General features: G+C 53.1%; 8 protein-coding genes across 8 annotated transcripts; 3 read left to right on the forward strand and 5 right to left on the reverse strand.

Annotated features, from left to right (window-relative positions):
- Positions 1 to 585: 585 nt before the first annotated feature.
- MRS44_011364 (uncharacterized protein) lies at positions 586 to 3,777 on the reverse strand (the record flags this gene model as incomplete). Its single annotated transcript, XM_046283364.2, has 2 exons — positions 586 to 2,176; positions 2,231 to 3,777. 2 exons carry the CDS (start codon positions 3,775 to 3,777, stop codon positions 586 to 588), a joined length of 3,138 nt encoding a protein of 1,045 aa, XP_046134933.1.
- Positions 3,778 to 4,969: 1,192 nt separating this feature from the next.
- MRS44_011365 (uncharacterized protein) lies at positions 4,970 to 6,052 on the forward strand (the record flags this gene model as incomplete). Its single annotated transcript, XM_046270354.2, has 2 exons — positions 4,970 to 5,596; positions 5,645 to 6,052. The coding sequence occupies 2 exons, from the start codon at positions 4,970 to 4,972 to the stop codon at positions 6,050 to 6,052; spliced, it is 1,035 nt and encodes a 344-aa protein (XP_046134932.2).
- A 395-nt stretch (positions 6,053 to 6,447) lies between these two features.
- Positions 6,448 to 7,236, reverse strand: MRS44_011366 (uncharacterized protein; the record flags this gene model as incomplete). The annotated part of the gene is made up of 1 exon (XM_046272646.2): positions 6,448 to 7,236. The coding sequence occupies one exon, from the start codon at positions 7,234 to 7,236 to the stop codon at positions 6,448 to 6,450; it is 789 nt and encodes a 262-aa protein (XP_046134931.1).
- Positions 7,237 to 8,209: 973 nt separating this feature from the next.
- Positions 8,210 to 9,586, reverse strand: MRS44_011367 (uncharacterized protein; the record flags this gene model as incomplete). The annotated part of the gene is made up of 1 exon (XM_046270739.1): positions 8,210 to 9,586. One exon carries the CDS (start codon positions 9,584 to 9,586, stop codon positions 8,210 to 8,212), a length of 1,377 nt encoding a protein of 458 aa, XP_046134930.1.
- Positions 9,587 to 10,881: 1,295 nt separating this feature from the next.
- On the forward strand, positions 10,882 to 19,642 carry MRS44_011368 (uncharacterized protein; the record flags this gene model as incomplete). The annotated part of the gene is made up of 4 exons (XM_046270830.2): positions 10,882 to 11,129; positions 11,186 to 12,092; positions 12,142 to 18,575; positions 18,631 to 19,642. The coding sequence occupies 4 exons, from the start codon at positions 10,882 to 10,884 to the stop codon at positions 19,640 to 19,642; spliced, it is 8,601 nt and encodes a 2,866-aa protein (XP_046134929.2).
- A 798-nt stretch (positions 19,643 to 20,440) lies between these two features.
- MRS44_011369 (uncharacterized protein) lies at positions 20,441 to 21,296 on the reverse strand (the record flags this gene model as incomplete). Its single annotated transcript, XM_046268985.2, has 5 exons — positions 20,441 to 20,539; positions 20,600 to 20,791; positions 20,847 to 20,957; positions 21,016 to 21,169; positions 21,223 to 21,296. The coding sequence occupies 5 exons, from the start codon at positions 21,294 to 21,296 to the stop codon at positions 20,441 to 20,443; spliced, it is 630 nt and encodes a 209-aa protein (XP_046134928.1).
- Positions 21,297 to 24,483: 3,187 nt separating this feature from the next.
- On the forward strand, positions 24,484 to 25,823 carry MRS44_011370 (uncharacterized protein; the record flags this gene model as incomplete). The annotated part of the gene is made up of 6 exons (XM_065619707.1): positions 24,484 to 24,583; positions 24,756 to 24,797; positions 24,848 to 25,002; positions 25,062 to 25,099; positions 25,155 to 25,292; positions 25,352 to 25,823. The coding sequence occupies 6 exons, from the start codon at positions 24,484 to 24,486 to the stop codon at positions 25,821 to 25,823; spliced, it is 945 nt and encodes a 314-aa protein (XP_065475779.1).
- Positions 25,824 to 26,171: 348 nt separating this feature from the next.
- MRS44_011371 (uncharacterized protein) lies at positions 26,172 to 27,219 on the reverse strand (the record flags this gene model as incomplete). Its single annotated transcript, XM_046283973.2, has 2 exons — positions 26,172 to 27,062; positions 27,115 to 27,219. The coding sequence occupies 2 exons, from the start codon at positions 27,217 to 27,219 to the stop codon at positions 26,172 to 26,174; spliced, it is 996 nt and encodes a 331-aa protein (XP_046134926.1).
- Positions 27,220 to 27,854: the final 635 nt, after the last annotated feature.

Consider the following 27,854-nt stretch of genomic DNA (forward strand, 5'->3'; position numbering starts at 1 on the left):
TGATCCTTCAGAAAGCTGGAGGCTTGTGCCACGAATGCCAAGACACAGAGGCGTGTGCAGACGAAACATGGAAGCGAGACAACGTGAGCTGAAAGACAGGTGAGTCCAGGGCACGGGCGCCTCTTGGCACAGGCGTGGACCATCCTGAAGCCTGGTTCCTGGCGGCGGAGAAGCGTTTAGTGGCTTTCAGGCTTTCAGCCCTCAGTCTTGGCATCTTCAGGGCCAACGGACCAACAGACATTCGCGGAATTACGGTTGGGAGAGTCTTTAGTGCTAACTTCTGCATGGCTACGGATTTAGGCGGCGTTAAGTTCTATGATGTAACTGTACTGAAAATTCTGTTTTTTGACGTTGTGCGCAATAAGTCGTCTGTGAAAGGGGGACTCATTCAATCAAACATTCACAAGCCCAAAAGTTCAACATGTGTGTACCAAGTGCGTAAATTGACGACTTTTCTAGGACTAGGTGCCTCTGAATTGAACTTAACAAGAGAGAATATTAAACCTGGAATAAAAATTTGTCCTTGTTCCCGAATCCCTGTTCGTCCATACATGCATCACATCACCAACCATCGTGGCTTTCCCCTTAGACAGTAAGAGGCTGGCTGAGAGTAAGTGTGACGGGCGAGCCAGTCAGAGTCACCCACTCAATGGTAGGCTCAGAGCCCAGAGTGTCAGAGCTGGACGAGCCGCCGGAGGCAGAAGCGCCACCGGGTACAGTGACGGGGACGGGGACAGAGCAAGTGTTGCCGTTGGCGGTGACGGTGACACTCTCGATAGTCTTGCCATCATCAGAGAAGCCATACGACAGCTGGGGCTTGCAGTCGTCCAGAGTCTTCCGGTCAAGGAAGTACTGGGCAATGTCGTCGTGCTTCAGAGAGACGATGGGCCAGTCGGTGAGACGGTACAGCTCCTGGGTAATGGTCTCGACCCAAGACATGATCAGAGACATCTTGCCCGTCTGGTCACCAATGCTAATGGTCTCCATGTCGACCTGGCGCATGTTGGCCTGGTGGAACATGTAGGGATCAGCCTGCAGGCCAAGCAAGTAGCGAGTGTTCTCGGTCCTGGCGTTATCCAGCAGGTTGGTAAAGTCACCGGAGCCACCAGACGTGTCGATCCACTCCTTGGTCGTGCACTCAGCGGTGTCACAGTTGTAGTAGATGGTGGTGGCAAAGCGAGGAACAATGACCAGGCCATCATAGCCGTTACCCTCGACGGTGCTGATGAGAGGCCAGAACTTGCTGTTGGGGTTCTTCAGGGGAGATCGGGTGTTGTCACCGACCACGTAGAGGATCTCGTTATCCAGCCACGCCTTGATGACATCGGCGTTGTGCAAGCCAGTGATGGCGGGGGGAACAAGACCGTTGGTAGAGTACCGCTGGGCCTGGTCAATACCCATCTGGCTCATCCAAGCGCGGTTGAAGTCAATCTCGCGTGCAGCATCCTTGTAGGTGGCGTTGTTGAGCTCCAGATGAGTAAAGGTGTGCGAGAGATGGGCAAAAGCGTTGAGGTTGTCCGAGTTGAGGAACCACGAGGCAAATTCGTCAAGCTTAGCGCAAGTCTGCGACCAGGGATACTCTCCGTAGACAAACTCGTCGGACCACTTGTCCTCGCCAGTGCCTGGGGGCTTGGTCCACTCCAGAGGAGTGTCAGGAGGATAGTCATAGTCGACGGCATAGTCAGGAACGCAGAGGTCCCCACCCGTGGGTTGCTCAACAGAAGCAATGATATCACCGTTGCCGTTGTGAGCCATCTCAAGCCAATAGTCGGATCCAGCAGGGAGACGGGCGTTGAGGCTGGTCTGCCAGGTGACATGACCCTCCAGATCATCAGTGCGGATCTTGAACTCCTCACCAGCGGGAAAGTACAGGCCGGTGGCGAGCTGGACATCGTCGACCTGGGTGCTCAGGTGAACCTTGCGCTTGCCGAGGAAGACACCGCGGGTGATCCAGTGGATGTGAGCGTGCTGGAGGAAGTTGGTGGTCTGGGACCAGTCGGCAGCCCAGCCGATGAACCAGACAAACTGCTCGCGACCCTCGAAGGTGTTGATGACACCGGCGACAGTGTCCTCAGCATAATTACCACCAGGGCCAAACTTGGCGATCTGCTTGGTGTTGGAGTCGGTGATGGTGGCAGGGTAATGCCAGATGCCCTTGGTAGAGAGGCCAGCGTTGCTGAAGAATCGTCAGTTGAGTTCATGGCATTGAATCAAGTGGAGAAGAACTTACGTCTTGAGATTGGCCGTGGGGAAATCGCTGGTATCAGTAAGGCTGATGAGCTGGTCGACTCCCTCAGCGCAGCATCCAGCACCAGAGGCAGTAGTTCCAAAGTTGGGACCAGGGTACTCGTTGATGCGGACCAGGCGAACCTTGAAGTTGATCTGGTACTCATAGATCTTCTCCCACTGCTCGGTCGAGATGGCACTCCTCCAACCATCAGAGTACTCGTATGAGACGGAGTCCACGACCACAATACCACCGTAGTTGCCCTTGCTAGAGGACGAGTTGAGAGTGGGCAGCTCAAATCCGGTCTGAGGAACAAGGACCTTCTCAAATGGGATGCCATAGCCCTCGAAACCCCAACCAGCGGATGAAGCAGCATACTCATCCTTGGCAAAGATGAGGATGGTGCTGTCGACAGTGCCGACAGGGAGCTGGCTGCTGGATGTGGAGGAAGAGGTGGAATCAGATGTGGTAGAGGAGGCTGCCGAAGTGACAGAGGCAGACGAAGTAGTCAACGATGCAGAGGTAGTCTCTGTAGAAGATGAAACGCTGACACTGCGGGCAGAGAGCGAGTTGGATGTGGTGGCCGACTCGGTAGTAGAGTCAGCGGCGCTCGTGGAAGTAGACTCGGTCGCAGAGGTAGTCTTGGAAGCCTCAGATGTGGTCTGGGACGATGTGCCAGTGGTAGCCTCGGAAGAGGTACCGGTGGTGGACTCGGAAGAAGTGCCGGTAGTACTCTGTGAAGAAGTGCCAGAGGTGGTTTGGGAGGCATCAGATGTAGTCTTGGATGCGTCGGAGGTAGTCTGGGATGAAGCGCCAGAGCTAGTCTGAGAGGCATCGGACGTGGTCTGAGAAGAAGTACCAGTGATCTGGGAAGAGGTGCCAGTGGTAGTCTCGGAAGTACCAGTGGTAGTCTGCGAAGAGGCATCCGATGTGGTCTTGGATGCATCAGACGAGGTCTGCGAAGCATCGGATGTAGTCTGAGAAGAGATATCCGACGAAGTCTTGGAGACATCGGTGGTCTGGGAGGAGGCATCGGAGGTGGTGGTGGTGGAGGCATCATCAGATTTGGAAGTCAAGGTGGTATCATGAGAGTTGGTAGAGACAGTGGACGACTCCTTCGAGTCATCAGAGGTAGCTGTGGTGGCAGTGGAAGCAGTGTCTTGAGAGCCAGTTGATCCGGTAGAGGACTCAGTAGAGCCCTCAGTGGACGTCACCGTTGAGGCAGACTCAGTTGTAACACTGGCGTCAGACCCACTAGTGGCAGAGGTGGCAGTCTCAGTCTTGGACTTGGAGTCATCATCTGTAGTGGAAGCAGACTCTGTAGATGACCTGGAGAAAGACACTGAAACATCCGAGACAGAGCCTGACACTGAGGAAGACACAGCATCAGACTTGCCGGAGGAAGAGGCAGCCTCAGAGGTGGTGGTACCAACAGTCTCTGTGACGGTAGTGGTAGAGATGCTCACAGTGACAGAGTCACCCGGGATGCAGGGCGAGGCATGAGTCCCAGCCAGCGCAATGGCGCCAAGAAGGCTGTAGGACAAACGCATTATGCCAGACAAGAACAAAAATCAAACAAAAAGAGAGTAGAGAAAGGACTAGTGAGTGACGAGGGTGATGCCAAGGGGCAAGAAAGGAACGAGTGAAGGATGAACAGGGACGGGCATGAGAACAAGAGAGCAGAGGGGAGCATCTCAAGTCTTAATGCGGATCTTAAAAGTACAAAGTAGACTGACAAAACACCACCAACCATACCGTGACCAACGCATTTGCAGGACTGGACCTCCATGGATGGCGACTTTCAGCCATGGTCTGGCTATCGACGCACGCACACGCTTGACCACTGCAGCCTCGCGAGCGAGAGATTTGAACATGGTCCTTAAGCCAGCCCGTGTCGAAACTATTGATTCCTCTGTGACGAGAGACGACGCGGCCTGGCCTGGGGTGGAGAAGGACGGGGTGGTTGTCCACGGTTCAGGGGGAACCGCATAAGCATTCAATGTATGATAGCACGCAAGAGCGAGGCGAATTACCGCTTTGAGAGAACAATACAGGCATCGCCAAGAAATAGGCGCTCTTGCAAATTTTTTCTTTTGGGTTTCAGGTGCGTGCGCTGCGTGTGGTGTGGACTGCAGGCGGGCGACCGTTGCTGGCATCCATTCCGCCCGCCCAGCCACAGTAACGCTTCAGTCGTAGTACGTATGCTGTGGAACGTTGTCAAGGGCGTAGCGTAGGATGTGACAACTGCCGTGCCTTGGCTAGCCTCGACAATCGATCTAGGGAGGAGTCCAGGGTCGGTCAGGGGTTGGACTCTCTCTAGACAAGGGGGGGGTGAGATGTGTTTTAGCCTTGGCGTCTCGGATGGAGCACGGAAATGACCCTTTGCGGGCCGGAAATACGTTGGCTCGATCCGTAGCCAATCAGAAACATGTTTCAATTCCAGGTTATTCTTGGACCCTTTTCTCCGTCCGTGGGAGATGGGCCGGCGGTTGCCTCTAGCAAAGGCCTCATTCAGCCTTGTTCAAACCAGGGCGAAAACAGCGGCCAAGTCACGACATATTGCTCGACGTTTTTGGTTGCATTTTTCAAGCGCTTGCTCACTTGTTAACTGTTCATTGTTATCATCGCCTTCTACGACACTCGTTTGTTCCCTAATAGTGTAATAATTTGTCCCCTTCTCGTCATTCATTCACCATTTTTTCCTGTTCCTGTCACAATTTTAGCACCTCAGAGTGCCCCACGATGAAGTCTTCGGCGGCCTCCGGGGCCCAAGAGACTGGCGACAAGGTCAACACCAAAAAGTCTTGGCCTCTGTGGAAGAAGCTCGCTATCGTCGGCATCATCCTCATCATTGTTATCCCTCTCGCCGTCGGCCTGGGCGTCGGTCTGTCCAAGAACAAGGGCGGGGATGATGACAGCTCTGGCGACGATGACCAGGACGACTCTGGCTCTGACAACGACACTCCTGGTGGCGACACCAACCGTACCTCGATCTGGCAGCCAGAGGTAGGTGCCGCCTGGCAGATCATCCTCATCAAGCCCATAGAGATTAGCGACGACGGCAAGGTCTCTCCCGACGTCGACATCTACGACATTGACCTCTACGACAACGACGAGTCTACCTTTTCCGCCCTCCACAAGGCCGGCAAGAAGGTCATCTGCTACTTCAGCGCCGGCTCTTGGGAGGACTGGCGCGACGACAAGGACGACTTCAACGAGGCCGATCTTGGTGACGAGCTCGACGGGTGGCCTGATGAGCGCTGGCTCAACGTGTCCAGCCCGGCCGTGCGTACCATCATCAAGAAGCGCATCGAGTACGCTGCGGAGAAGGGATGCGACGCTATTGACCCAGACAATGTTGATGGATTCGTGAGTCACCGAATGAAGTAGCAAGAGAATCACGCTGACCATTCATAGCAAAACGAGAACGGCCTTGATCTGACCTCCGACGATGCAGTCTCCTTTGTCAAGTTCCTGGCAGACACGGCAGCCTCGTTCAACATGTCGACAGGCCTCAAGAACGCTGGAGACATCATCCCCGACGTCATCTCGGATGTGCATTTCTCCGTTAACGAGCAATGCGTCGAGTTCGCCGAATGCGAAACGTTCGCCGAGTTTGTCGACAACGACAAGCCCGTCTTCCACATCGAGTACCCCAAGGGGACGCCGAACAAGGTTTCAAGCAAGGATGCAAGCGAAATATGCTCCCAGAAGGGCAAGGCGGCGGGGACAGAGGGCTTCAGCACCGTGATCAAGACCATGGATCTGAACGGCTGGGTCCAGTACTGCGACGGTAAGAAGTACACGACTGACGTGGACGCTTGAGATTAGATTGATGGGATGCGATGGGGACGCTTAACATGCGACGCTTAAGGTGCGTGCACGAACCCTGCGGTGGAAGCGGTTTGATGGAATGGACGGACTGTTTACGGTAGATGAGTGGATGGACGGGCAGACGGACAGACGGGCTTTGTTTCATTCGTATTTCTGATGGATCTCTCTATGGAGCCAGCGCATTGTGTACCCTAAAATAATTAAATACACCGATCTTGAGCCATCCATCTTGAGACTTCCATTCTCTCCACCTGATTCTGCGGCTTTCCCCATCGCAACCTAGCTATATTCCCCGAGTACCTGGTCACCAACGATTCTAGCACCTTGCCCAGCCCTGCCCTGTTTTTCTAACCCTCGTGGGGAACCTACACGCCATCCATTCATGCTCAAGCGGCCTCTCCGGAAGCTCCGGACCCGACATGGGGCTCGCGCGCGCGGCCCACCTCGTCGATGATGAGACTCCAGCTGTCGGGCCATCTGTTATAACCTCCACCCAGCTGGTCCGTCAGGTACAGGCCGCCGAATCCCAATTCGCCGATTTGACGTGCCAAGGACGCCGCATCGCCCAGGCATGAGTGGACCATGGCTACGGCCTTGGCGCTCAGGTGGGAGGGGATCTGAGCGACGGCTTGAGTCGTGAAGTATTCGTTCCAGTGCTGCTCAGACTGCTCAAAGACGACGATGTGGTCGGCATGCTCGTAGTAGCCCGGATCGACAACCACACCAGGGTTGAGCACCACCAGCCCGGTCCGGCCAGTGTCGTGCTGCCAGCGAGACCTTGTAAACTGGGCCAGACCCGCCATCAGAGGAATGCCCTCGGCTGAGGAGGGAGCCTCGTCGAAAAAGATGCCATCTACCCTGAACTTTTCGTTCCAGCCGAGGTAAATGCCGATGTCTCTTTCGACGTCGGCCACAGGGCGGTCGCCGTAGCTGCAATGCACGTAGCCCAGAGGGACGACGTTGCCAAGCTTGCCGAGGCGGCTCAAATTTGCCGCGTAGCTCGAGTCGGGGAAAGGGTCAGGGCCAGGGCCGTTACAGGGGTTGACAATGACGATGAAGGACACATGGGGGTTGGCGTGGGCGGACTCGAAGATGGAGTCCCAGGCGCCACTTAGCGGATAAATGTAAAGTGGAACGACGATGCAAGGCGTGCTAGGGGGTGATGCGGGCGCCATTCCGTCCGTGGTGTTGAGAGTTGGATGAAGTGAGAGAGAGAGAGGACCGAGTAAAAGGGGTAGAGAGATGAAGGAGGTCAGTGGTGGGTTGGGGATCTTTGTGCCTCTATTTTTGGAGGAGAAACAATGCAAGACCCGTTGAGAGACCGTCGAAAAAGAGGTATTTTATAAGGTTTGAGTATCCATGTTAAGCTTAGTTGCCTGCTTCTGCCACGCACGTTCGTATGTATGGAGCACCACCTGAGAACAGATCCATCCTCTCGTTTTTTCCCGTGGCCTCTGGCTAGTGAGACAGCGGGACGACCGTCGATCAGCCACCCGGGGGGAGATTAATTTTTGGTGTCTTGAGGCGCTTAATTAAGCTTATCTCGAAGGAGTGAACTCCTCGCCGAGGATGCTACCCCCTGTCCCTGACGCCTGAGCACTAACAAGCCACTGCAGAGCCACTGCAACCAGCCGTGTTTTGGGGGCGTTTGGCGTGCCCATTAGCCGCGTTGACGCCATCGAAAGGTGCTAAATCTCGTTTACTCGTTCCTTTCAGCTGCTCTAGGGGCGCTTTAGCAGACGGACCGCCTGGCCAAGGTGACGGGCCATCAGGACGGCACAAACGGTCCACTCGTTCTGACGGGAGAACAAAGCTAAAGTTAAATATACGTCACGGATCCAGGGCCGAGTCAGGGAGTCTCGAATACGAATTGAATTTTGCGCCTTTCATGACTAGTTACCAACATACCCTCTTTTTTGCCTTTCTCTCCCCAAGGATGTCAGGTTACATCCTCTGCTGCGAGTGCCCATTATTAGATATTTCTACTATGTATGAGTGTATGAGAATGCATGTACTGTACCCACATTAGCCGACATTGACCAACACACCAGAACCAACCCTGACAAAGCAAAAACGAACCCATCCCATCCCACTTGATATCCCCTCCCTATCCCACTGCTAAATCCGACCTGCCCCTGTCCTGGATTGTCACCGCTGTGCGTGCTGCTGTTGTGGCTGCTGCGTCTGCGTCTGCGTCTGCTGTTGCTTCTGCTGCACCTGAACCTGCACCTGTGGTTGTGACTGTGACCGCGTCACAAAGTTCCACAGGTCGCTTGCGCACTGCTGGATCGACTCCTGCGCCGTCCAGTTTAGCTCACTCGCCGCTCGGTCGTTGGCCGCCACGCAAAAGCCCACATCGCCTCCCCTGCGAGGCGCCAGCTTGACGGGGATCCGCCGCGACGATGCAGCCTCGAGGCTCTGCAGTGCCTCGGCCACTGTTGTACCGGTGCCTGTACCCAGGTTGAATGTGCGGAACGGCGCGTTGATCTCGGCTCCGAGGGCTGCAGCGTGTCCTCGGGCCAGGTCAGCCACGTGGATAAAGTCCCTGATGGCGGTCCCGTCTCGAGTCTCCCAGTCGGTGCCAAAGATGTCGAGCTGGGCCCTCTCCCCAGTCAGCACCTGCGTGATTACCGGGAAGAGATTGGTCGGGATGCCCTTGGGGTCCTCCCCGAGCAGCCCGGATGGGTGACACCCAATAGGGTTAAAGTACCGGAGCGCAACGATTCGCCAAGAAGGATCTGCGTGCGCAATATCGGCAAGGATGGCTTCGCAGAAATACTTGGAACGCGCGTACGGGCTCTGCAGCCCCGACACCACTGGCTCGGCCACCCTCTGGTTGCCCATCTCGTCCAGGTATGTTGTGCTGTGGTGGACAAGGTCCTCTTCTTGTAGACGACGTCCCTCCTCGGCCTTGGTGCCGTAGACGGTTGCTGAGGAGGAAAAGACAAACTTGCGGATGTTGTGTTTTCCGAGAAGCTCAACGAAGTCGACCAGCCCACAGACGTTGTTGCGGTAGTACTGAAAGGGCCTCTCGATCGACTCGCTGACAGACTTGAAGGCGGCAAAGTGGATGACGCCTGCAACTCTGGACTCTCTCCTGATGCTCTCCCCAGTTGTGTCGTCTGAAACTGGGACGAGTGTCGAGTATGATTCTAGGAGAAACTGCATCGCCTTGCTGCGGTAGTCGAGCTTGTGGAAGTGCAGAGCGGGCATCTTGCGGCCTTGCTCTTCGCAGTGCTTCTCAGCCAGCATTCTGATGCGGCTAAAGACGCCATGGTAGCTGTTGCTGAGGTCGTCGACAATGATCACATTGTACCCGACCTTGAGCAGCTCGAGAGTGGTGTGTGACCCGATGAAGCCAAGGCCACCAGTGACGAGGATGAAACTGCCATTGGAGGTGGAAAGGGGAACGCTGCTCACTGCCAAGCCCAGATCTGGTTCTGAGCCTGGAGTTGTGAGAGGTGAAGAGTTTGACGACGAGAGAGACGAGGTCGACGACGAACGGCTGCTGAGATATCCAGACATTTTGACTGGGCTGCCGGCTTCAATTTTGCAGTAGTTGCAGAGGTAAATTACAGAGCAAAAGGGATCGACATGACAGTTTATACAGCGACAAGAGACCGTCTTTGAAATTTCAAACCGGGGTGGGCGGGCTCAGAAACTGGCGAGGCTGTAAGCTCACCAGCCGACTGACTGACTACTTCATAAAAACGTCACTTCACGGACGCATGAGCCGAGACGCAGAAACAGGTCTCGGTCCGTTGGGTGTGGGTGGCCCTTCAGGGGGGCGTGTATGCCGTCTCTCTTCTTTGAGGCTACCAGATCGGTCAAGTCGTGTCCTCGACTGGAAGAGCGCATCATGGGCCCGGCGGAGACAGAATCAAACAACGACCGTGGCATCGACACTCTCCATGCCAAGAGAAACGGGCTGCAGTTGAGGCGCCTCGCTCTAGCCGCCCCCCTCCCGGCCTCTCCTTTTTCTAGATCGAGTCTCAAGTCCGCTCTAAGTTTGGACCTGAGACTGGAACCTGGTGAGCGGTACGGAGTATGGGACTCCGTGTGCTACGCTACTACCAGGCTGGTGAGGTCAAGACGGGGGTGGCAACGTTGGTGGAGCCGGGATGGGCCCTACCAGGCCAGCTGAGAATAGCTGGAGATCCAATGCTTCTGGCCACGTCCATGGCCACTGGATGATCCGAGTTGAACCTCGTTTCAATGGCGGTTTATTCTTGAGAAACGGGTATTGCACAACCACCGACGTTGCGCTCAACCTGCAGTGCGCTATTGTCTTGGCACCCTTTTCACCCCTGACCCCCCTGGCGTGTGTCAGGCTCCTCTCATCACGCCTCCCCTGGACTGGATGCCACTTTCCAAACCGTTCTTAGACTCTGGCGCCACGGCCCAACCGCTGTCCTTTCTTGGCAGGGCCCGTCGTTGCTGTCTTGACATGTCAAGATGCAGCGCAGCGTCTCTGATGCTGGCCATGACATGGACATGCTCATTACCCGCTGCACACTCCCCTTTCTCTTCTGTCTCTACTTCTGTTTTTCAGATTTCCTGCAGGTCTCTGTTTTCCTTGCCCGTCTGTCTGTCTGTCTGTCGTCTTACGTGCTTTTCCTTTCCCCTCATTCATTATTCACCTTCCCTTTTTTGTTCTTGTCTTACATCAATGTCAACTCTTGTATAGGTGAGCCTCCAGTGCTCGACTCCAAGTCGTCGTGGGAGGTCCCCGTCCGCTCGCTCAGTCTCTCGTTCCCTACATTTTCTTATTTTCCCTTTCCTCCAAAGCCCTTCTCGGCTTTCCCTATTCGTCCTTGGCTATGGCGTCTTTTTTCCAGCCTGGGCTGGATGATCCAGCCCGCCAAGACTGCCCCGACTCTACCTTTCAAGTCTACTGCAACAGCATACTTCCATCACACTTGCTGTTCAACAACCTCTACCAGCTAGTGGGGTTGGTCCTGGGCGGAGTGTGTATTGTGGTCCCCATCACTTTGTATCTGATATACCAGGTGCTTCAACGTCGTACCCTTCCAGCCGCCAAGGGACCCGTAAAACCACCGGCGCCAAGGTACGTGGCCTCCCTTGTCTTCCCTATAGGCCAAGACACTTACCCAATGACTACAGGCCAACGACATCAAAACAACAATCTTCAAGTCGGGCACCAACTCGTGATGGTGATGCTGTATTCTCTCACCAGAGGACTGGCAGCAGCCGGCTTGGATCCAGGCCCCAGTCGAGTCGAGGGTCTGTAGCACCTTCATTCCGTCTCACAAAGACATTCCGAGTTGTCTCTGGCCTTGGTCTTGATGGCGGCCTCGTCGGGCCTCAAGACAACTCAAGAAGTTATGACCTCGTCGTCATGCCCCTGGCCATGGCTGGTGGTGTCACTGGGGGGTCTGGAGACTCACGATCATCGATGCAGTCCTTCAAGTCTGTGTCAGCCAAGATGAGCCTCGCCCATGTCCACATGGAAGACTTTGGCAATGATGCCCTTGAGGAACCTCATCTCTCCATCACAGCTGGCTTCCTGGCACAGACCCAGCTACAGCACAACTTGGCAGGTTTTGCGCTTCAATGCACGACTGCTAGGAAACTGGAGCAGATTGAACGTCTCTTGACCAGTCTGCAAGCTCTTGAGGTGTCAGTGATTCTTCTCTGCCACCATGACTGTGAAGCCATTGATAATGTCGATTTCTCACTCGCCTCTGGAGTCATGATTGAGAATGCATGCATCCTCCCTAATGGCGAGCGTCGGCATTACTTCAAGGCTAGAAGACTCCAAGACATCATGGCACGATGCAGCCAAGAGCGTGAGGAGAGGCCAGAGTTCTTTGCTGGCTTCCTCGACCGCTGGGAGACTCGTCCCAAGGCATCTGTCATCCGTCGAGCTGTCAAGATTGCCGAGCATTTTGGCGCCGTCATTGACCATGGCCCTATTGAGCCGTCAATGGATGTTAAGGCATCGGCTCTTAGTAACCCGATGAGAACTATGAGCGCCTTTGAGTATTTGCGACGGTCCGAATTGATCGAGGTAAGACAACCCCCTATTGGATACCATGACCCTCACTAACATTCCCAAGTTGCAAAAATGCTGGACAACTGAATCGCGGAAAACGTGGGTTCCGGGTGTCTCGGATACAGCCGACGTGGCAACTCTCCCCACTGACGCCCTTGACGCCATCATTCCAAGGGCTTCCGAGCTGTTGAGACATGTCGATGTGTCTCAATCAGCCAAACGCCTCAGCCGCGAGACGTCTATTTACACTCCCTCTCCCGAATACCTCGAACTGGCCCCGAAAAGAGCCAGTTTCTGGGAATCTGGAAATGGAGGCACCTCTTTGTCCCCTCTCGGATGTTTCCCCCTCACCTCCGAGCCCACTACGGAGCATTTCGACGCCGTAGTGGAGACGCAGGTTCATCTCGGCGAGCTTGGCATGCTGCAGGTGATTGAGGGGAACGATGAGCAGCGTCTACTCGCGTCTCTCAGATCCCTGCAACAAACCACCCACTGCCAAGGCTTGGTACATGATCTTATCTCTGGGCTCGCGTCTCGGCAGATTCGCGTCTTCAAGGGTCTCAAGACTGGGTTTCAGATCCCTCGGGCTGATGTTTCTTTCTGGGGTGTTTCAAAGGGTCGTGACTCTGCCACCGACCGCTGTGTCGACATCTTTATCAGTCTGAAGGCCCCTGATGATGCTGCTGCCGTTCTCCATACTTGGCTGGCTCACAATGGTGTCCTCCGGGAACAGAGATTCGAGGAAGAGCTCAGGCTTGAAGAGGCCAACAACACTCTGGATGGATCTGGTCTTCCTATCAGCATCCGAGAGTCGATCAAGCGTGCCACCTATGGCGAGGCCCTCAGTCTCACGCAGACACTTCGTGTGTCGATGATCAACCATCCTATCACCGATGCAGCAAGCCAATACTGTCGCTCTCTTCTCATTGAGGAGACCTCCAAGGTCGCTTGGAGACAACTATGTGCACGTGCTGCTCTCGATGATTCGTTGAGCATGCGAGATGTCTTGAAGCTGCGTCTCGAGCACTTCATGCGCCAAGGTGCCGACAGGTTGCCTGCCCTGGACAATCTAGTTCGCCTTTATGAGATCACCCAGAAGACTGTTGATGAAGCACTGTTCTTCGGTGACAGAAAGGTTCTCAAAGCCCTGACCCAGACCCTGCTATCAAGCTTCGACCCATGGCAGTCATGGAACAACTGTGACTACATTGACGTCAACGCTGATCTCTTTGCCCTCATATTCTTCAAGATCCTTCGCCGATCAGCCTTTGAGGACGTCTATCTCGAGACCACAGACCGATGCCCTCTTTTCCTGTCTGAGCCTGACCAAGCCGCCGTGTTCTCTGAGCTTTGGATCCTTGGCTCTCAATGTCAGATCTACTTCGATCTCCTGCCTCGAGATATCGGACAAGTCATCTCCAAGAGGTATCGCCTCCTCCTTCAGGATGATCCCCCGCCTGCCGACTACAGGAGGGGCAAGGAGATCATGACCATGTATCCAAGCTCTGATGCTCGGCCAGCTGAAGAGAAGGAGGACAGGACCAACCCTGGCTCTCCTTCGCTTGATCTCACGGCCCACGAGAGGATCCAGAGGTGGAAGAAGCAATTCGCAGCCGCTGGTGCCCTCTCTATTTTCTGTCTTCCGGCCATTGTCGACGTCACGCTGCTCACCTTTGTCGGTCGTGGATGCTTCATGACGGCTTTCATGGAGCCAGACCATCTTGAAGTAGCAGGCTTTGCTCTCCTGGCTGCCATGCTTCTGACTGCTGGTGTCACAGGATGGGTTGGAAGCACTGGCAACTTCTATCTCGCCCACTACGCCTACGACAACATGATCTACTTCCACGTGCAGAGGCTTTCGGGAGGCTTTGTCCTGACTCTTGCCGTGGGTATCTGTGGCCTTATCGCCTTCTCCCTTCAGAAGTCAGTCGGCGCTGGCTTTGTCTTTGTTGCGTATCTGGTCAGCATCACCACCTACTTCAACGTTCTCGGTATCATGAGCACAATGCATCTCCACGAGGCCCCGCTGTCTTCTGGGCGACTGGTTGTCTTGCAAACACTCCCTCTTCTCCTGATCTCGCCTATTCTCTCGGCCTTTGTCAACGGCAACGACCTTCAGATCTACATCCCGGTCATGTACGCCTTTCTGTTCCTTGTCCTCTTCCGTTACCGCCGTCTCTGCCAAGAGTGGTCCAACTGGATGGAGAAGATCCCCAAGTTCACCGAGGCCGACATCGTCGAGTGGTACTCAATGAAGCTCAGCTCCGACAGCACAGACAGCGATGCATCCTCTAGCAAGAGTAGCACTGGAGCAGTTGCGCGGGAGGCATTTGCATCAGCTGTGACTGCTTACACTCGTCGTACCCGAGATGCCAAGACATCTGGCATCATGTCGGATGCCCTAGTTGTGCGAGTTGCCAACGGCATGCCCTATATCAGCTGGCTCCTCAAGAAGCTGTCCGTTGAGGGATCCTCGCCGCCCGAGTTCACCACGGCCTGGTTCACGCAGCTCGGAGAGGCTATCAACCAGCAACGTGTTTTGAGACGTGGACTGAAGGAGCAGAGTGCCTTCACTCTCTTCCGCCTGGCTCGTCATGATGTTGGACAGAATCTGGGCCTGTTCCTTATTGCCCTGATGGATCGCTGGCTGATGTTGGTCATGAGTGCACGACAGCCATACCCAAGCATCTACACGGACAGCCGCGCTCGGTATGGCATCTGGCTGACCATCGTCTACTTCTGCTCGGCTGCTATTATTCTTGACTCCACCCTCCAGAAGTACTGGAGCCACCGCTACGAGGTTTCTCAAGAGAAGCTGGCAGGCCTCGAGGATGCCGAGCGAGTTGAAGCACAGGGCGAGGCACGTCGTCGACAGAGCATCATCAAGGCTATCATTGATGTCGCTGGAAAGCTCTTTGTCGTCTTTGGCTTCACTACCGTCATGCTCTGGTTCTTAGTCGAGACTAAGGAAACCGTCATCATCTACTACATGTACGTGTTTGGCTACACTGGAGCCATCGCCTTCCAGTTCAACAGATGCTTCACTACCAATGTTGGCGCTCACATCACTGTCATCATGTGTTCTGCTGCTGTCGGCTTCATCGTTGGCTGTATCTTGCACGCCTTGCCTATGACTGCTGGGTTCTTGTATACCGACATCCTCTCCCAGAACGTCGCTGCTCTCCTTGCGGCGGTTGGAACATCTTACTACTCCTGGAAGGATCCTCGAGCCTCCATGAACCCAGTCCACGCCCCACCCAAGGGCCAGGCCTTGTGGACTCAGCCAAAGATCACTGCAGAATGGCCGATGGACTCTGACATGACTTCGGCTGATATTCCAGAGGAGCTGGCCAGCGTCAAGGTCTGGTATGACGATGGATCGGCGGTGGCTGAGAGGATCACAGAGCTGTTGCGTCTCAGTGTTCGCGATCCGAGCATTCATTCCGAAGCTGTCAAGTGGTCGGGTGGCCTCGTGCGCAAAGCTCAACAGCTGTGGCATGCTCGAAAGATCACCGTCATGATGTCTAGCAGTGAAGGCTTCTCTCGCGTTGGCCTTGGTGACCTCTCATCCTTCAGCTATAGGGACGGTGATATCCTTCACATCGGTTTTGGCGCCATGGGAGAGAGCGAGCAAAAGATAGCAACTTGGCATCCCATGCTCGCTGTCATGGTGTGTGAATCGTTGATGTATCACCTCGCCCGCTCTGAGCTCAAGCTTCCTCATGCTCAAGCTGTCCAGGCTGAACACTTTGTTCACGGCACTGATGCCTTGTCCAAGCGTATTCAGCTCGAGCTGGCTCCCCAGAACTCCCAGGCCTTGTTCCGCGTTGCTCTCAAGACCGAGATGAATGTGATGAAGCATCTCTGCTTGGGCATTGATGTCAACTCCAAGTGGGAGAGCACACCACAGACTGTGCGTGAGGTGATCCTTGACCGTATCTATGGCGAGGAGGTTTCCATCTCCGCCGAGTTTGCTTCTTGGCTTGCCGAGACACAGTTCGACATGCAGAGCGTTGACTTCCATCTCAACCTCACCCTTCAGATCTACCGCCAGTGCAGGGAGAATCTCGGTCGTGTGGTTCACTTTCAACCCCCCAAGTCACACGACTTGACCGTTTTCCCTGCTGATCTGCAGGCCGCCAGCATCCCGTCATCTCATGGCCAACATTGGCTTTTCTCTGCTTTCCGCTGTGTTGTCATGGCTTGCTCTTCGCTGGTCAAGTGGTTTGCCATCCTGTCTGGCGCTGGATCAAACATCGAACGAGAGCTTACGTACAGCCTTGCCCGTGTCCCCATGAGAGGAGTTATCATCTGGTTTCTCCTGCTTCTGTGGAAGATCTGTTGGATCATCAAGAACACCTGGGTCTATTGGATCATTCTACACGACAAGCCTGCCCTTCTCAACATTGCTCGCCTTGCTAAGAAGGGTGAGAGGCGCAAGATCAAGCTAAACAGAGGCGCCATCGTTGTTGAGCAGCCGAGAAAGACGGTTACTGGTTTCGTGTCGAAAGGCCATGACGGTTCTATGCTCCTGACTGTGCATAACGGTATCCTCAAGGAGCCTCTTAAAGAAGAGGATGCCCTGTTTATCGCCACATACGATCGGGATCTTCGTCTCGAGACCCGCGTTGAGAAGGGATCGTCGAGGACAGCAATCTACCAGTACGCCGAGAAAACCTCCTCCCGCCAGCCTACCAGCATCGAGACTACCTACAAGAGTGGTGTGTCTAGTACTGGCTACTATGACAAGTACGGCAGAATCACCAAAGGAACCTTGTCACTCGATGGCAAGGATATTGCCTTCCAGTACCACTACCGGACCACGCCTAAGGGCAACGCCGACCTCCTCCGTGCCGACTACAAGTCGGTTGACTCCACTGCCGAAGACTGCTTGTCTGTCTTCTGGGGCAAGCCAGTCGATCCAGAGAGCTACGACTGGGTGCCATCACAACTCGTTCACTTGATCATCCAGAAGATCGATGGTCGAACGTATGTCACCGAGTACGACTACCAACATCGACGTGATCCCACCATCGTCTCACATCTCCGAGAGGCGGATGGAAGCAAGACCGCCCTCTCTAAGAGACCGCAGCTCTTCCCCGATGACAGCAAGCTTCTTGTTCGACCGGAGAACCTGTCGTTTGACTCGGAGGACCTTCTCATCTACCACAACCGGCTACAGGTTAGAGAGATGCGACGCAAGGCAAACAACACACCCACTCTCGTGACATACCTCAACCCGCTTTTCTGGCTTGCACAGTGGAATCGACGGCTCTACAAGCGCATGCCAACCTGGCGTGTTCGAACTGAGCTCTGGAGCCTTTGGGTTAAGAGCACCACTCTTGACGCCTTCACAGCATGCTGGGTCGATGAGCTTATCCTTCGAGAGGAGCCCTTGCTTCAAGATTACTGGCGCGCTAGGGACAGTGGACGACTGGAAGAGGCGCGCAGGGCTCTCGATGACAAGATTGATCACATTGTCTCAGCCATCAACATCGACGCGGACGTCTCTGAGGTCAGCCTGCTCGCTATCAAGACATCTGATCTTTACGCCATGGGCCTTGGAAACGATGCCAACCCTGTCACGGCACAGCCTCAAAACTGCTACAAGGATACGGAGGATCGCATCTCGGTCATCTTCAACGATATCGGCTGCTGGCCTGTGTCCCCTGGAGGTGTATCCAACTGTCGACGTGACCTGGTCAACGGACACACTACTATCCGAAACCACGTTCTCGCGGAGTGTGCTAACGACTATGGTATCCCGCGCTTCCAGATTGAGAAGAGTGTCCAGTCCTTGAAGTTGCTCCCTCTCTGGGGTCTTGATGGCAACACAGCTAACCACGGTCTTGTTGACAACCTCCTTCAATCTCAGGTCGATGAGAAGATTGAAGCCACCGACATGGATGCAGATGTTACGGGCATCTTTGTGCCTCTCCTCACAGAGTTCGTCAAGGGTGCTCGAACGAAGCAGTACTCGCGGGCAGACCTCATCAAGTACAGCAACGTGTACCTATCCATGGCCAAGTACTACGAGACCAAGGACTACGGTCTCACGTGGAAGTCTCCTGTGGTCCAACGAGCTTGGATGAGGGCTTGGTTGATCCGCTATGACGACAGCAACATCGCCGACGTCTCGGAGTGTTTCGAGATGGAACGTCCCAGCATGTCCGACTTTAGAGACGCCCTCGGCATCTACATGGCTTACCTCTTCATCTACGCTGTTCAGATTCCTGAGGACTGTCCTCGTGTCTTCCAGAGCACACACCACGGCATCAGCAGTCTCTTCGGTATGATCCTTCAGTGCCGCCGTGGCGTGACCTTTGGTATCTGGGACCATGCCATTCTCTGGCGAGAGACATGTCTCAATATCAGCCCAGCACAGAGTGAGCTGCCACTTGCGGTGCAGTCTATGCTTCTTGCTGGTATTGGCATGGCCGCTCGCCTCGCCTACTTCCACGCCGACGTCATCATGCCCTGCGCCTCCGTCTTCAACCCGTAAGTTCTCCCCTATACCATTGACCGCAACCATTGGCTAACATGATCATCGTAGCATGTGGGAGGTTGAGCTCGGTACCGATGGTGGCAACATCGCTAGCAGAAACATGTTTGAGCGCAAGGTCGACCCCATCGTCAACGGAATCAGCAACATGGATGCTTTCAAGCCTGTCGACAAGGTCCGCACTGACAAGCCCACGGTTGTCATGCTGTCCAACGTTCAGTTCATCAAGGGAGTCAAGATCGCCATCCAAGCTGCGGACATCATCATCAACGAGATGGGCTTTGAGGACTATCAGCTCGTTGTCTACGGCGCCAAGGACAGACAACCAGCCTATTGCCTCGAGATGGAGAAGCTCATCGTCGAGAGCGGCCTCGCGGGTAAGGTGGTGCTTGCAGGCTTTGGTAATCCCAAGGTTGTTCTCCAGGACGCTTGGCTCTTCATGAACTCGTCCATCTCCGAGGGTCTCCCGCTTGCCATCGGCGAGGCAGCCTTGGCTGGCGTTCCCATCGTTGCTACCGAAGTAGGAGCCACTGCTCTAGTGCTCACAGACCCGCAAGATCAGCATCAGCAATACGGTGAAGTCGTCCCACCCAACGACCCCATGGCTCTCGCTCGTGCTCAACTCAGCATACTGAGCATGGTCGGACCGTGGGCCAAGTTCACCGAGGACAAAGAGGCTGAGCCCCCGACGCTGCCGGACGAGATCCAGCCGGAGCACGTCGACTGGCTGACCAAGCGGTTCTACGAGAAGGCCGATGACCGCCGCAAGCTGGGTCTTCTCTCTCGCGAAGTTGTCCTCCACAGCTTCCACGGTAGCCGCTATCTGCGAGAGCATGAGCAGATGTACTGGATCCAGTGGCACATGTCGCAGATGCGGGCCAACGGTGATTTGAACGGCTCTCCTTTCAAGTTCGGAACTCCACGTCCACTGCGGTTTATAGAAGAGGTTACCGACGAGAAGGTAACCGAGGATAATGATTCGGAAAAGGAGAAGGCAAAGCCTCTAGTTCTGAGGAAACGGCATCAGCCAGAGGACAAGTCTGAGGGAGGTAATCAAGTATAAAAAGGACTGAAGCATGAGTACATCATTAATGTGTTAATATTGAGAAGATACCTGTATCTAGAGTAAATGTTTATTAAATATTATTTTCTTCGTCATCATGCCGTGTCTTGCAATCAAGCTGCCTATGGAATAAATATTTACCCTCGCCTGCGCTCAGTGCACCAGTTGGCATAAAGGCTTTTAATGCATTAGTATAAGGGTGATAAAAGGCTTTGCTATGACTAGTAGTGAATGCAAGGGTTATTCATGTCGGCGGTTAAGCTACTCCGTAGCTCTAGGCACTTGCTGAACGCAGCTATGTTATCACAAAGGCACATGTAGTCGAGCGAGAAATGGGGCCTAGGGACGGTTGTAGCCGCTAGTACAGGACATGGTCCGTTTACCATGCAAGACATTTCTCCTGTTCCCCATGGGGTTCGCAAAACAAAGCTCCGACTTAAGTCCCGTCGATAGTTTTTGGTGGCGCAAATAGTTCCATCGTGATGCTAGCTCCACTGAAGACATTCACAAAGCCCATGCGAACATGGATCGAAGGTGGATCGCTTTAGTACATAGACTAGCCATAGACTATTGCTTGAGCCTAAGCTCAAGGGCGTGCCAGATTAAAAACCAATCGTAGTGTTTGTTTAACTCTCATCGTTCCATCTCGCATCCTTCGTGATCCTACCCAGTCAAGGGTGATCATTAACCATGACAGCAGGAATCTCCAGCGAACTTGAATCCATACCACCCAAGCTTAAATCTTAAGACATGAAATTTTCTTGCCCGTGTCTTTTTTCCCCATTGAACTACGCCGGCCTAGGCCCCGCCAACGCGATTCTCCTTCAGGTAGGCAGCGATCTTGGGCCTGGCCTCAATTGCCTCCTTGAGCTTCAGAAGAGGACCCGAAAGTTTCGGCTGCAAGTTGAACAGTAAGTAAGCATGAAACACTATATTGGAACGGGAGGCATCACTTACTGGGTTGGCGCCGATCCTTTGATCGTTGTCAAGAGACTGATAGACCGCAAAGTCGACGTATGTAATCTTGTCGCCGAGCAGGTATGGTCCTTCACGCTCCGCGTAGTACTGTGTGATGACGTCATAGTACCATGGCAAAAACTCGTTGGTGAACTCCTTTGTGACACCCTTGAGTTGGGGCACCCAGTTGGACTCGATAAAGGTCAGCCTGCGCACAACAACGACATTTCCAAAGAACAAGACTTACCCTCCAGTCAATGTAAACATCCGCGGCAGCATCGACAAAATACTTGTCCTCGCTCGTCTCACCATCATATTGGCCGAGCTCTCGAGCTAGATAGCGGAGAATCGGGATGTGCTGTAAAATGCGCAATTAATACCTGGCTTGTATATAGAAGGGCGTGGTATAAGCAAACCTGGGTCAGAATGAGGCCATTGTACTCCAATGCAGGCACCTTGCCCGTCCTCGTGATGCCCTTCTGCCGGAGCTTCTCACTTGCGGCAGGCCAGGTGTCGTCGTAGGGATAGCGGACCTCCTTGAACTCGATGCCGGCATCTTTCAAAAACAGACTTAGTTGTAGAGTTAGTGCCTTGAATTTGCAATGGGATCAAAGTGGACTTACTTGACGACTTCACCACGACCAAGGCGGCCGATGTCGAGGTAGTGATAGACTGGGAGCGCGGATTGGGCAGCCATTGTGTAGAGTAGATAGTTGCTGTGGAGTCTTGATAAGATGATTGTTGATAATTAATCACTGCTGTCCAGGCGCAATGATACTGCTATTATATCTTGAGCTGTGAAGGGCGTCAATGGCATGAGGTCATGCTGACGCTCCACTCGGCCCAAGGGATTTGGAATCATTTTGGTCATTAATAAGCCAATTATGGATGACTTACATAACTCACCCGCCATCGTCAACTACGCCCTTCTGAGAGTATCCTATCGACGAAACAATCTATGTATGAGTGTGCGACAGAATTGCATGTTCCGTTATCCCGCACGTCGTCGGAAAACCCTGATGTCCGATATCACTCCTCAGCTGCTGCTCTGAGCTGTCTTCTGTGCTATCCCGAACCCAATCCCTGTCATCCCCGGTTCTCTTGCTTCCTTAGACCTATAAACCATTCAAATGTTTCATTAGTGGTAGTCTTCCGATTTCCAAAGATTAGGTTCTTAGGAGATTCTGATGATGGCCTCGAATTTTTTGATGGTCGAAGGGGGAAGGTAAAAGTTTCACATGCGGGTTCCGAGGAACATTGTCCAAAGGCATTGTTGTTGGTGGGAAGTGAACTTGAGTGTAGTTCAAGAGTTGTTTCTGCCGCCACGAGAGAAATTGATGCGCCTTGCATTTGGTTGCATCTCTTAAACGTTTCCTCCGGGGGGGAAGCGAAGCCATCTGGATAGTCAAAGACTTGGTTTCAGACGTGGAGGAAAAGTCCTCGGCCTTGCACTCGTAGTGCAGGAGTCTTGTGTGCTTTCCTCGGCACGCTCACCCGGATATGGACATGAGCATTGTTGGTAATGAGCCCCGGCGCATGGAAGGTGTCCTTTAGCACTTGTAAAACTCTCCGTGCAGCAGCACATGCTCAGAGTTATCGCCTACATCACCCTGCAACATAAAGCACTATGGTGAAACACACCATCTCCAGAGACAACTGTAGCACAGTCAGGTAGCACAGGCATGATTTGCGTGCCATCCACTGTGTCGCGCTCAAGCAGAAGTGCCCTCTGGGGTCTGGCAAGTGTCAGTGGCTTATCAGAAAGGCACTTGGCCAACTCCCCCCTGTCTGGTACAGAGTACCTTCAAAGCAGCAGCCAAGCAGTGGCGGGCGCGCAGCCGCGCAAAGGTGTAACAACGCGTTCCTCGGGAAAGGCGTCTTGCAGAGGACACGTCGGACCGCGTTCGTGCTCTTGGCGGGTGGCTCAAAGAGGCAATGCGAAGCGAAGTCCCAGCCACCCAATTCTTGTCAATGTGTTCTTGCATTTGTGAGCCAATGCATGCATAAATACCCTCACAACACCTGAGGACATTGTGAGCCGCGTCGTGTTCGCGTTCAACGTGTGGATGGTGCATTGGACTTGCATAACTCGGTTCTGGCATAAAATGACTTTATGACAGATCGTTTAATTATCCAACACATTGCTTGATTTTATTCAATTTGTGCATTTTATCCATCTTTCTTTAACATCCCAAAATTCACTGGGCCGCTTGGTGGTTGCCATAGGGTAGCAGCATCGTCCACGACCATCGTGTCGTCAACTCCCATTAACCCTCTATCAAGTGGTGTGTAGACATTTCTGAAGCTTATTCCTGGATTGTTGATTGTTGATTGTGGAAATGCCCGTGACCTCTGGATCATCGCTGTATAACCTTCCAAAGCTCCCGAAACTCGGGAATATGATCTCACAACCAGTCGTTCCATGCTGATACCGATAGGGAGAACTTGGCGGCGTTTCACCCGTGACAGAGGGCAGCTCGCAAGGGTCTTGGGTATTGAATAGTTCTCCCTTGCCCCATGACATGGTAATCTCATATATATCTTCTCCCGGTACGGCGATCTGTCATCTTTGGCGTGGTAGACTTAAAAGCCGCCAGCCAAGCAGACCCAAACGGGGGAAAGGACTGAGTCTCGGATACAATGGTAGTCTGACTCTGAGATATGGCAGTCTGCGTTGGGGCAGTTGGAGTTTGAGTAGCAACCAGCGCCACGCCGATGGCGATGAGGAGAAGAGATTTGGCAGAACGCATGTTCAAGGCCAGAATTCGGAGTTAAAGATGAAGAAGATGGTGACTTGAGAGGAAGAGTCGAGCATGAGAAGCCACGGATTCATAAGTGAATGGGTAGTAGCCGTATGACGCTGTCCATCTGACCCTTTCAACTAAAGTTCCACATTGGCTGCATATTGCGCACCTGCAGAGGGGTAGGATCGTCCATCGGGGATTGCCAAGGTCTTATCAAGGTCTGTTGATAGCCTGAGAGGCCTCTTTTCTAGATTATTCTTCGCTGTAATATGGGCCTTGCATAGCCATATCTATGACTTGGCAACTGATCAATTTAGATGATCAGAATTCGCGTTGTCGATTAATAAATACCGTGTTTTCTGTTTTCGGTGTCATTGTGTGCTGTTGTTCACCCTTCGCCACACCACGGATGCATCGCTTCCCCAAGACCCTTTCGGTTTGGAGACATGTATTTAATAAAATGCTTCTCGTGTTTGATGCCATAGATTGAAATAAAAGGTACAATTTGCGTTGGGGTCGTAAGATGACGTTGTCTAAAATAGAGATGCTCCAAGTGCAAGGTGGAGAGGCCAGGGGAAACAATCTGGGGATGAGGTAAGGTCTCATCAAATGTACTCAAGAACAATCTTGCTCTAACTCTCAAACGAACGGTCTATTAATTGCGACACCCAAGCAGTTTCAGAACATTCCAGCACCAAAAAACTACTATTGTCAAGGCTTGGGGTCTTGGGAGAGTTCTTTGATAGGGTGGTACTTCCAGGAACGGCTAACACTAGCAGAAATGAAAGGGCCAACGAGGTGATGAATGTTAGATATGAGATCCGTGAACTTAAAGCCCTAGACGCACATTTACAAGTCTTGCATCGACGTTGAGAGCTTGAGTTTGGCCACCATTGCACCATCGTCTTCACACACCACTAGAGAGCCAATAAGAGTCACTCTGCCCCTGTCAGCTCTTCAGTCTAACCACAGACGGATGACAGGCGGGGCGTGAGGGAAAATCGTGTGTTCAAACCCCGCTTTGTCCAAGAACCACATCATCCTTTCTTTCAACCTCTCCACAGCAACTCCAGAAACTCGCAGATTACGCTTCTTTGACGAGACGGGTTGCAATAACCCGTGATAGGGCGCCACGCCAATATGCAGGAAATTATTGAGCCGGATGACCATGACTCTACCTATGGCGACAACGAGGTCCGGATCATCCGTGATCGTCGCTGGTTCTATGAGGCTAACTCGGGTTTGGGATAGGACACGGCATCGTCGACGGCGAGCTTGAGTAGTTCCATTCTAGACTATAGAAAGGAAAACGGTAGAACTTATCACAAGTTCCACGATGGAAGTCAGTCACTTGTTCTCTTCTCCAGGTCTCGAGGGCTGTTCCAGGGGCACTATGAGCTGATTGCGTCCAGAGTATCATTTTCCCAACGATGATGCCGAGAACGAAAGACTAGGTTTGTGCGCCTCCATGATAGTCTGGTACTGGCTAACATGAGCTTCCCAGATCTCCAGCACCACATCTTCTACCTCACTCTTGATGGAAAGTTGGGATTTGCTCCACCCAACAAGCCTGATGCCAAGGTTGGACGGGTTCTCGATCTCGGTACTGGTACTGGCATCTGGGCCATGGATTTTGGAGACGAGCATCCTGAGGCTGAGGTCAGAACCCAAAGCGCGTTGATCAGGTTCTACATTCGTCTGACATGTTTGTGTTGCAGGTTATCGGCATTGATCTCTCACCAAGTCAACCCCAATTGTGAGTAGAAGCCTTAGATGATTCCTCTTCATGCATGAACTAACCACGATCAAAGTGTCCCCCCTAATGTTAGATTCGAGATTGATGACTGGGATGAGGAATGGACATATTCGCAACCCTTCGACTACATACATAGTCGGATGAATAACTCTAGTATATCTGACTGGGAAGAGTATATTCGAAAGTCGTTTGAGTAAGTCTGTTCATCTTAATCCCCTATTCGCCCTGAAAGTTGGTGCTCACCGTCTCTAGAAATCTCAAGCCAGGAGGTTACATCGAGCTTCAAGAATTCACTCTCCCTCTCTCTGACGATGGCACCCTCGCCCCGGAACATGCCCTTTTCCAGTCTATGAAGCATCTCGGTGAAGCTGCGGCCAAGTCTGGCCGCGCATTTATCGACCTCAACACTCTGGGGGGACTACTCGAGAAAGCCGGCTTCGAGGATGTTCAAGAGTACAAGTTCAAGTGGCCCTCCAACACATGGCCACGGGACCGCAAGTACAAGGAACTGGGCGTCTGGAACCATGAAAATATTGTAGCAGGTCTCCAGGGCTTTTTGATGGCGGCGCTGACGAGGGGCCTTGGATGGCAGGCTGAGGAGGTCAACGTTCTTGCTGCAAAGGCCAAGCAAGACATGCGCGATAAGAGCATTCATGCCTACTGGCCCATGATTGTGGTTACCGCAAGAAAGCCCGTGCCCAAGGAAACTGCTGCAGAGAAGTAGGAGATGGCAATAAGGGCTATGTAACAAACGCAGCTTGGTGGTTGCTCCGCGACCGACCCGGCTATCAAGCACATACTTGTTTTACTTCACCTCATGTACTCTTTCAGACCGATTATTTTTCTAGAAATACTATTGCAAAGACCTTACATATCCATATATACACTCGTTCATGACCAATTGTCCACTAAGTAACGTTGATAATGACATCCGGGTGAGTTGGCACAATGCGCAGCTGACTGGCGAAGACTGAACTCCTTCACTCAGATCCGCCAAGAAGATGTACGTTTTCTTCCAACTGCGACTCTTATCTATTCATGGCGAATCAACAGGATAGAATAGAATCATCGTTCAATCCGTCCCCCATGCTGTTTTCATCAGGTCCTCGATCCGTGTAGGCGACGAAGTTTTCCCCTCAAAGACCTCGGTGAGGTTCAGCTGGCCCTCGATCTTGTCCAGATCATACGCTCCGAGGGCCACACTGGCCTCAAGATCAGCTATCAGGGCCCGAAGTTGCTTGAGACCACCCGGAAATCGCTGGGGAAACCGCTCAGCAATGGCGCCATTTTCAGGAAGCAACATGCTTTCGTGCTCCAGAAGCTTGGACACTGGTTGATACTCGACATTGAATGGCCGACCCGTGTACTTCTCAAAAAGATGCACAAGGTTCTTCAAGGTGACGGTGCTCGCAGTTGTTGTCATGACTGTCGGCCATTTCTCCAAGTCAAGCGCTAGGGCAGTATAGCGAGCAACATCGGTAGTTAGTGACATAGACATTTTAGCCTCGCCGTCATCTGGAAGGACTGCAACTTGGTTGACGGGGTCGACGAAGAAGCACAGCGGTCTCAGAGGTGTTGGGAACTTGGGCATGCCGTAGTAGTCCATGAACATGCCAGGATAGATGTAGCTAAACTCCAGACTCGTCTTTTCAAGCGCGCGTCTACCGGCTAAGTGAAACCTCTTGTTCGAATACGGCACCGTATCGCCGAGATCATAGTCGATGTTGAACTCGGATGGTATGAAGCGTTTGACAGAAGAGGCTTTGTCGGCGGCCTGGATTAACTGTAACTGTGCGTTGCATGCGCTGTCGTTACGAAGGCTGAAGGCGCAGATTACTACCTCGACTCTGTGCACATCCAGGCCTTCGGCGAGGGCATCGATACCCGAGTAATCAGTCTGAATGAAGGGGACGTAGGATTTGCCAGTCAAGGGAGACACTCGCTCCGGAGAATCAGCTGGCGGCTAGGAGAGTCAGAATGAGGCATCAAGTGGCGGAAATTAGTGCACGACGTACTCCTCTCGATAGCACAAATACCTCATGCTTCCCTGTCTTAAACAATGCCTTGACGATGAGACTGCCTAGGTCGCCAGAACCACCGGCCACTACGACGACAGACATGGCAATGGAGTGTTGCCACTGACCTGTTAAACAGCGTTTGATGTTGAGAGAGGAGGTTCACTTCTTTTGTGTGCAAACCCTGTCGTACTGGACTTCCCCACGGTTGCCTGGATGTGTCAGAATTGAACGAGGCTTGCATTCCTACAGCAGATATGATTGGATCGGCGTCCTATGGAAGGCTCAAAGAGGCTTGACCGAGGTCAGCAACATCGACACTTGGCCAAATGTGGGAAAAGTCAGGCAGCAGCATGCATCGTGAGAGGTTTCTATCATTGGATCAGCAAGGCAACAGCACATTACTGGACCATCAGCCTACCGAATAGAAGGACAAAGAATGGTCTCACACATTCAAATCGTGTGACTTTACTTGGTCTGAAGGGGGTTTCACTGCTAATAACTGGGTTAACTGTGGCTTGATCTTCTTGATTCCCCACATGTAGCCGCCAAATTGAGGAAAGATATTCAGCATGCAGAGGTCGCACTTCCGGATTTTCGAATGGCCTTGGCCGCTCTTTGTGTGACTGTGTGGCATGCACTGCCCACTAAGCTAGATAGCGACCAAGAAAATGATTCAAGTAATCCGTTTTCCTGATATCTACCCCAAAGTTCCTGAGGATATCATGGGCAATGACCAC

This window comes from Fusarium solani (genome assembly GCF_023522795.1).
Source record: "Fusarium solani strain SB1 chromosome Unknown bctg00000007, whole genome shotgun sequence".
Taxonomy (NCBI): Eukaryota; Fungi; Ascomycota; class Sordariomycetes; order Hypocreales; family Nectriaceae; genus Fusarium; species Fusarium solani.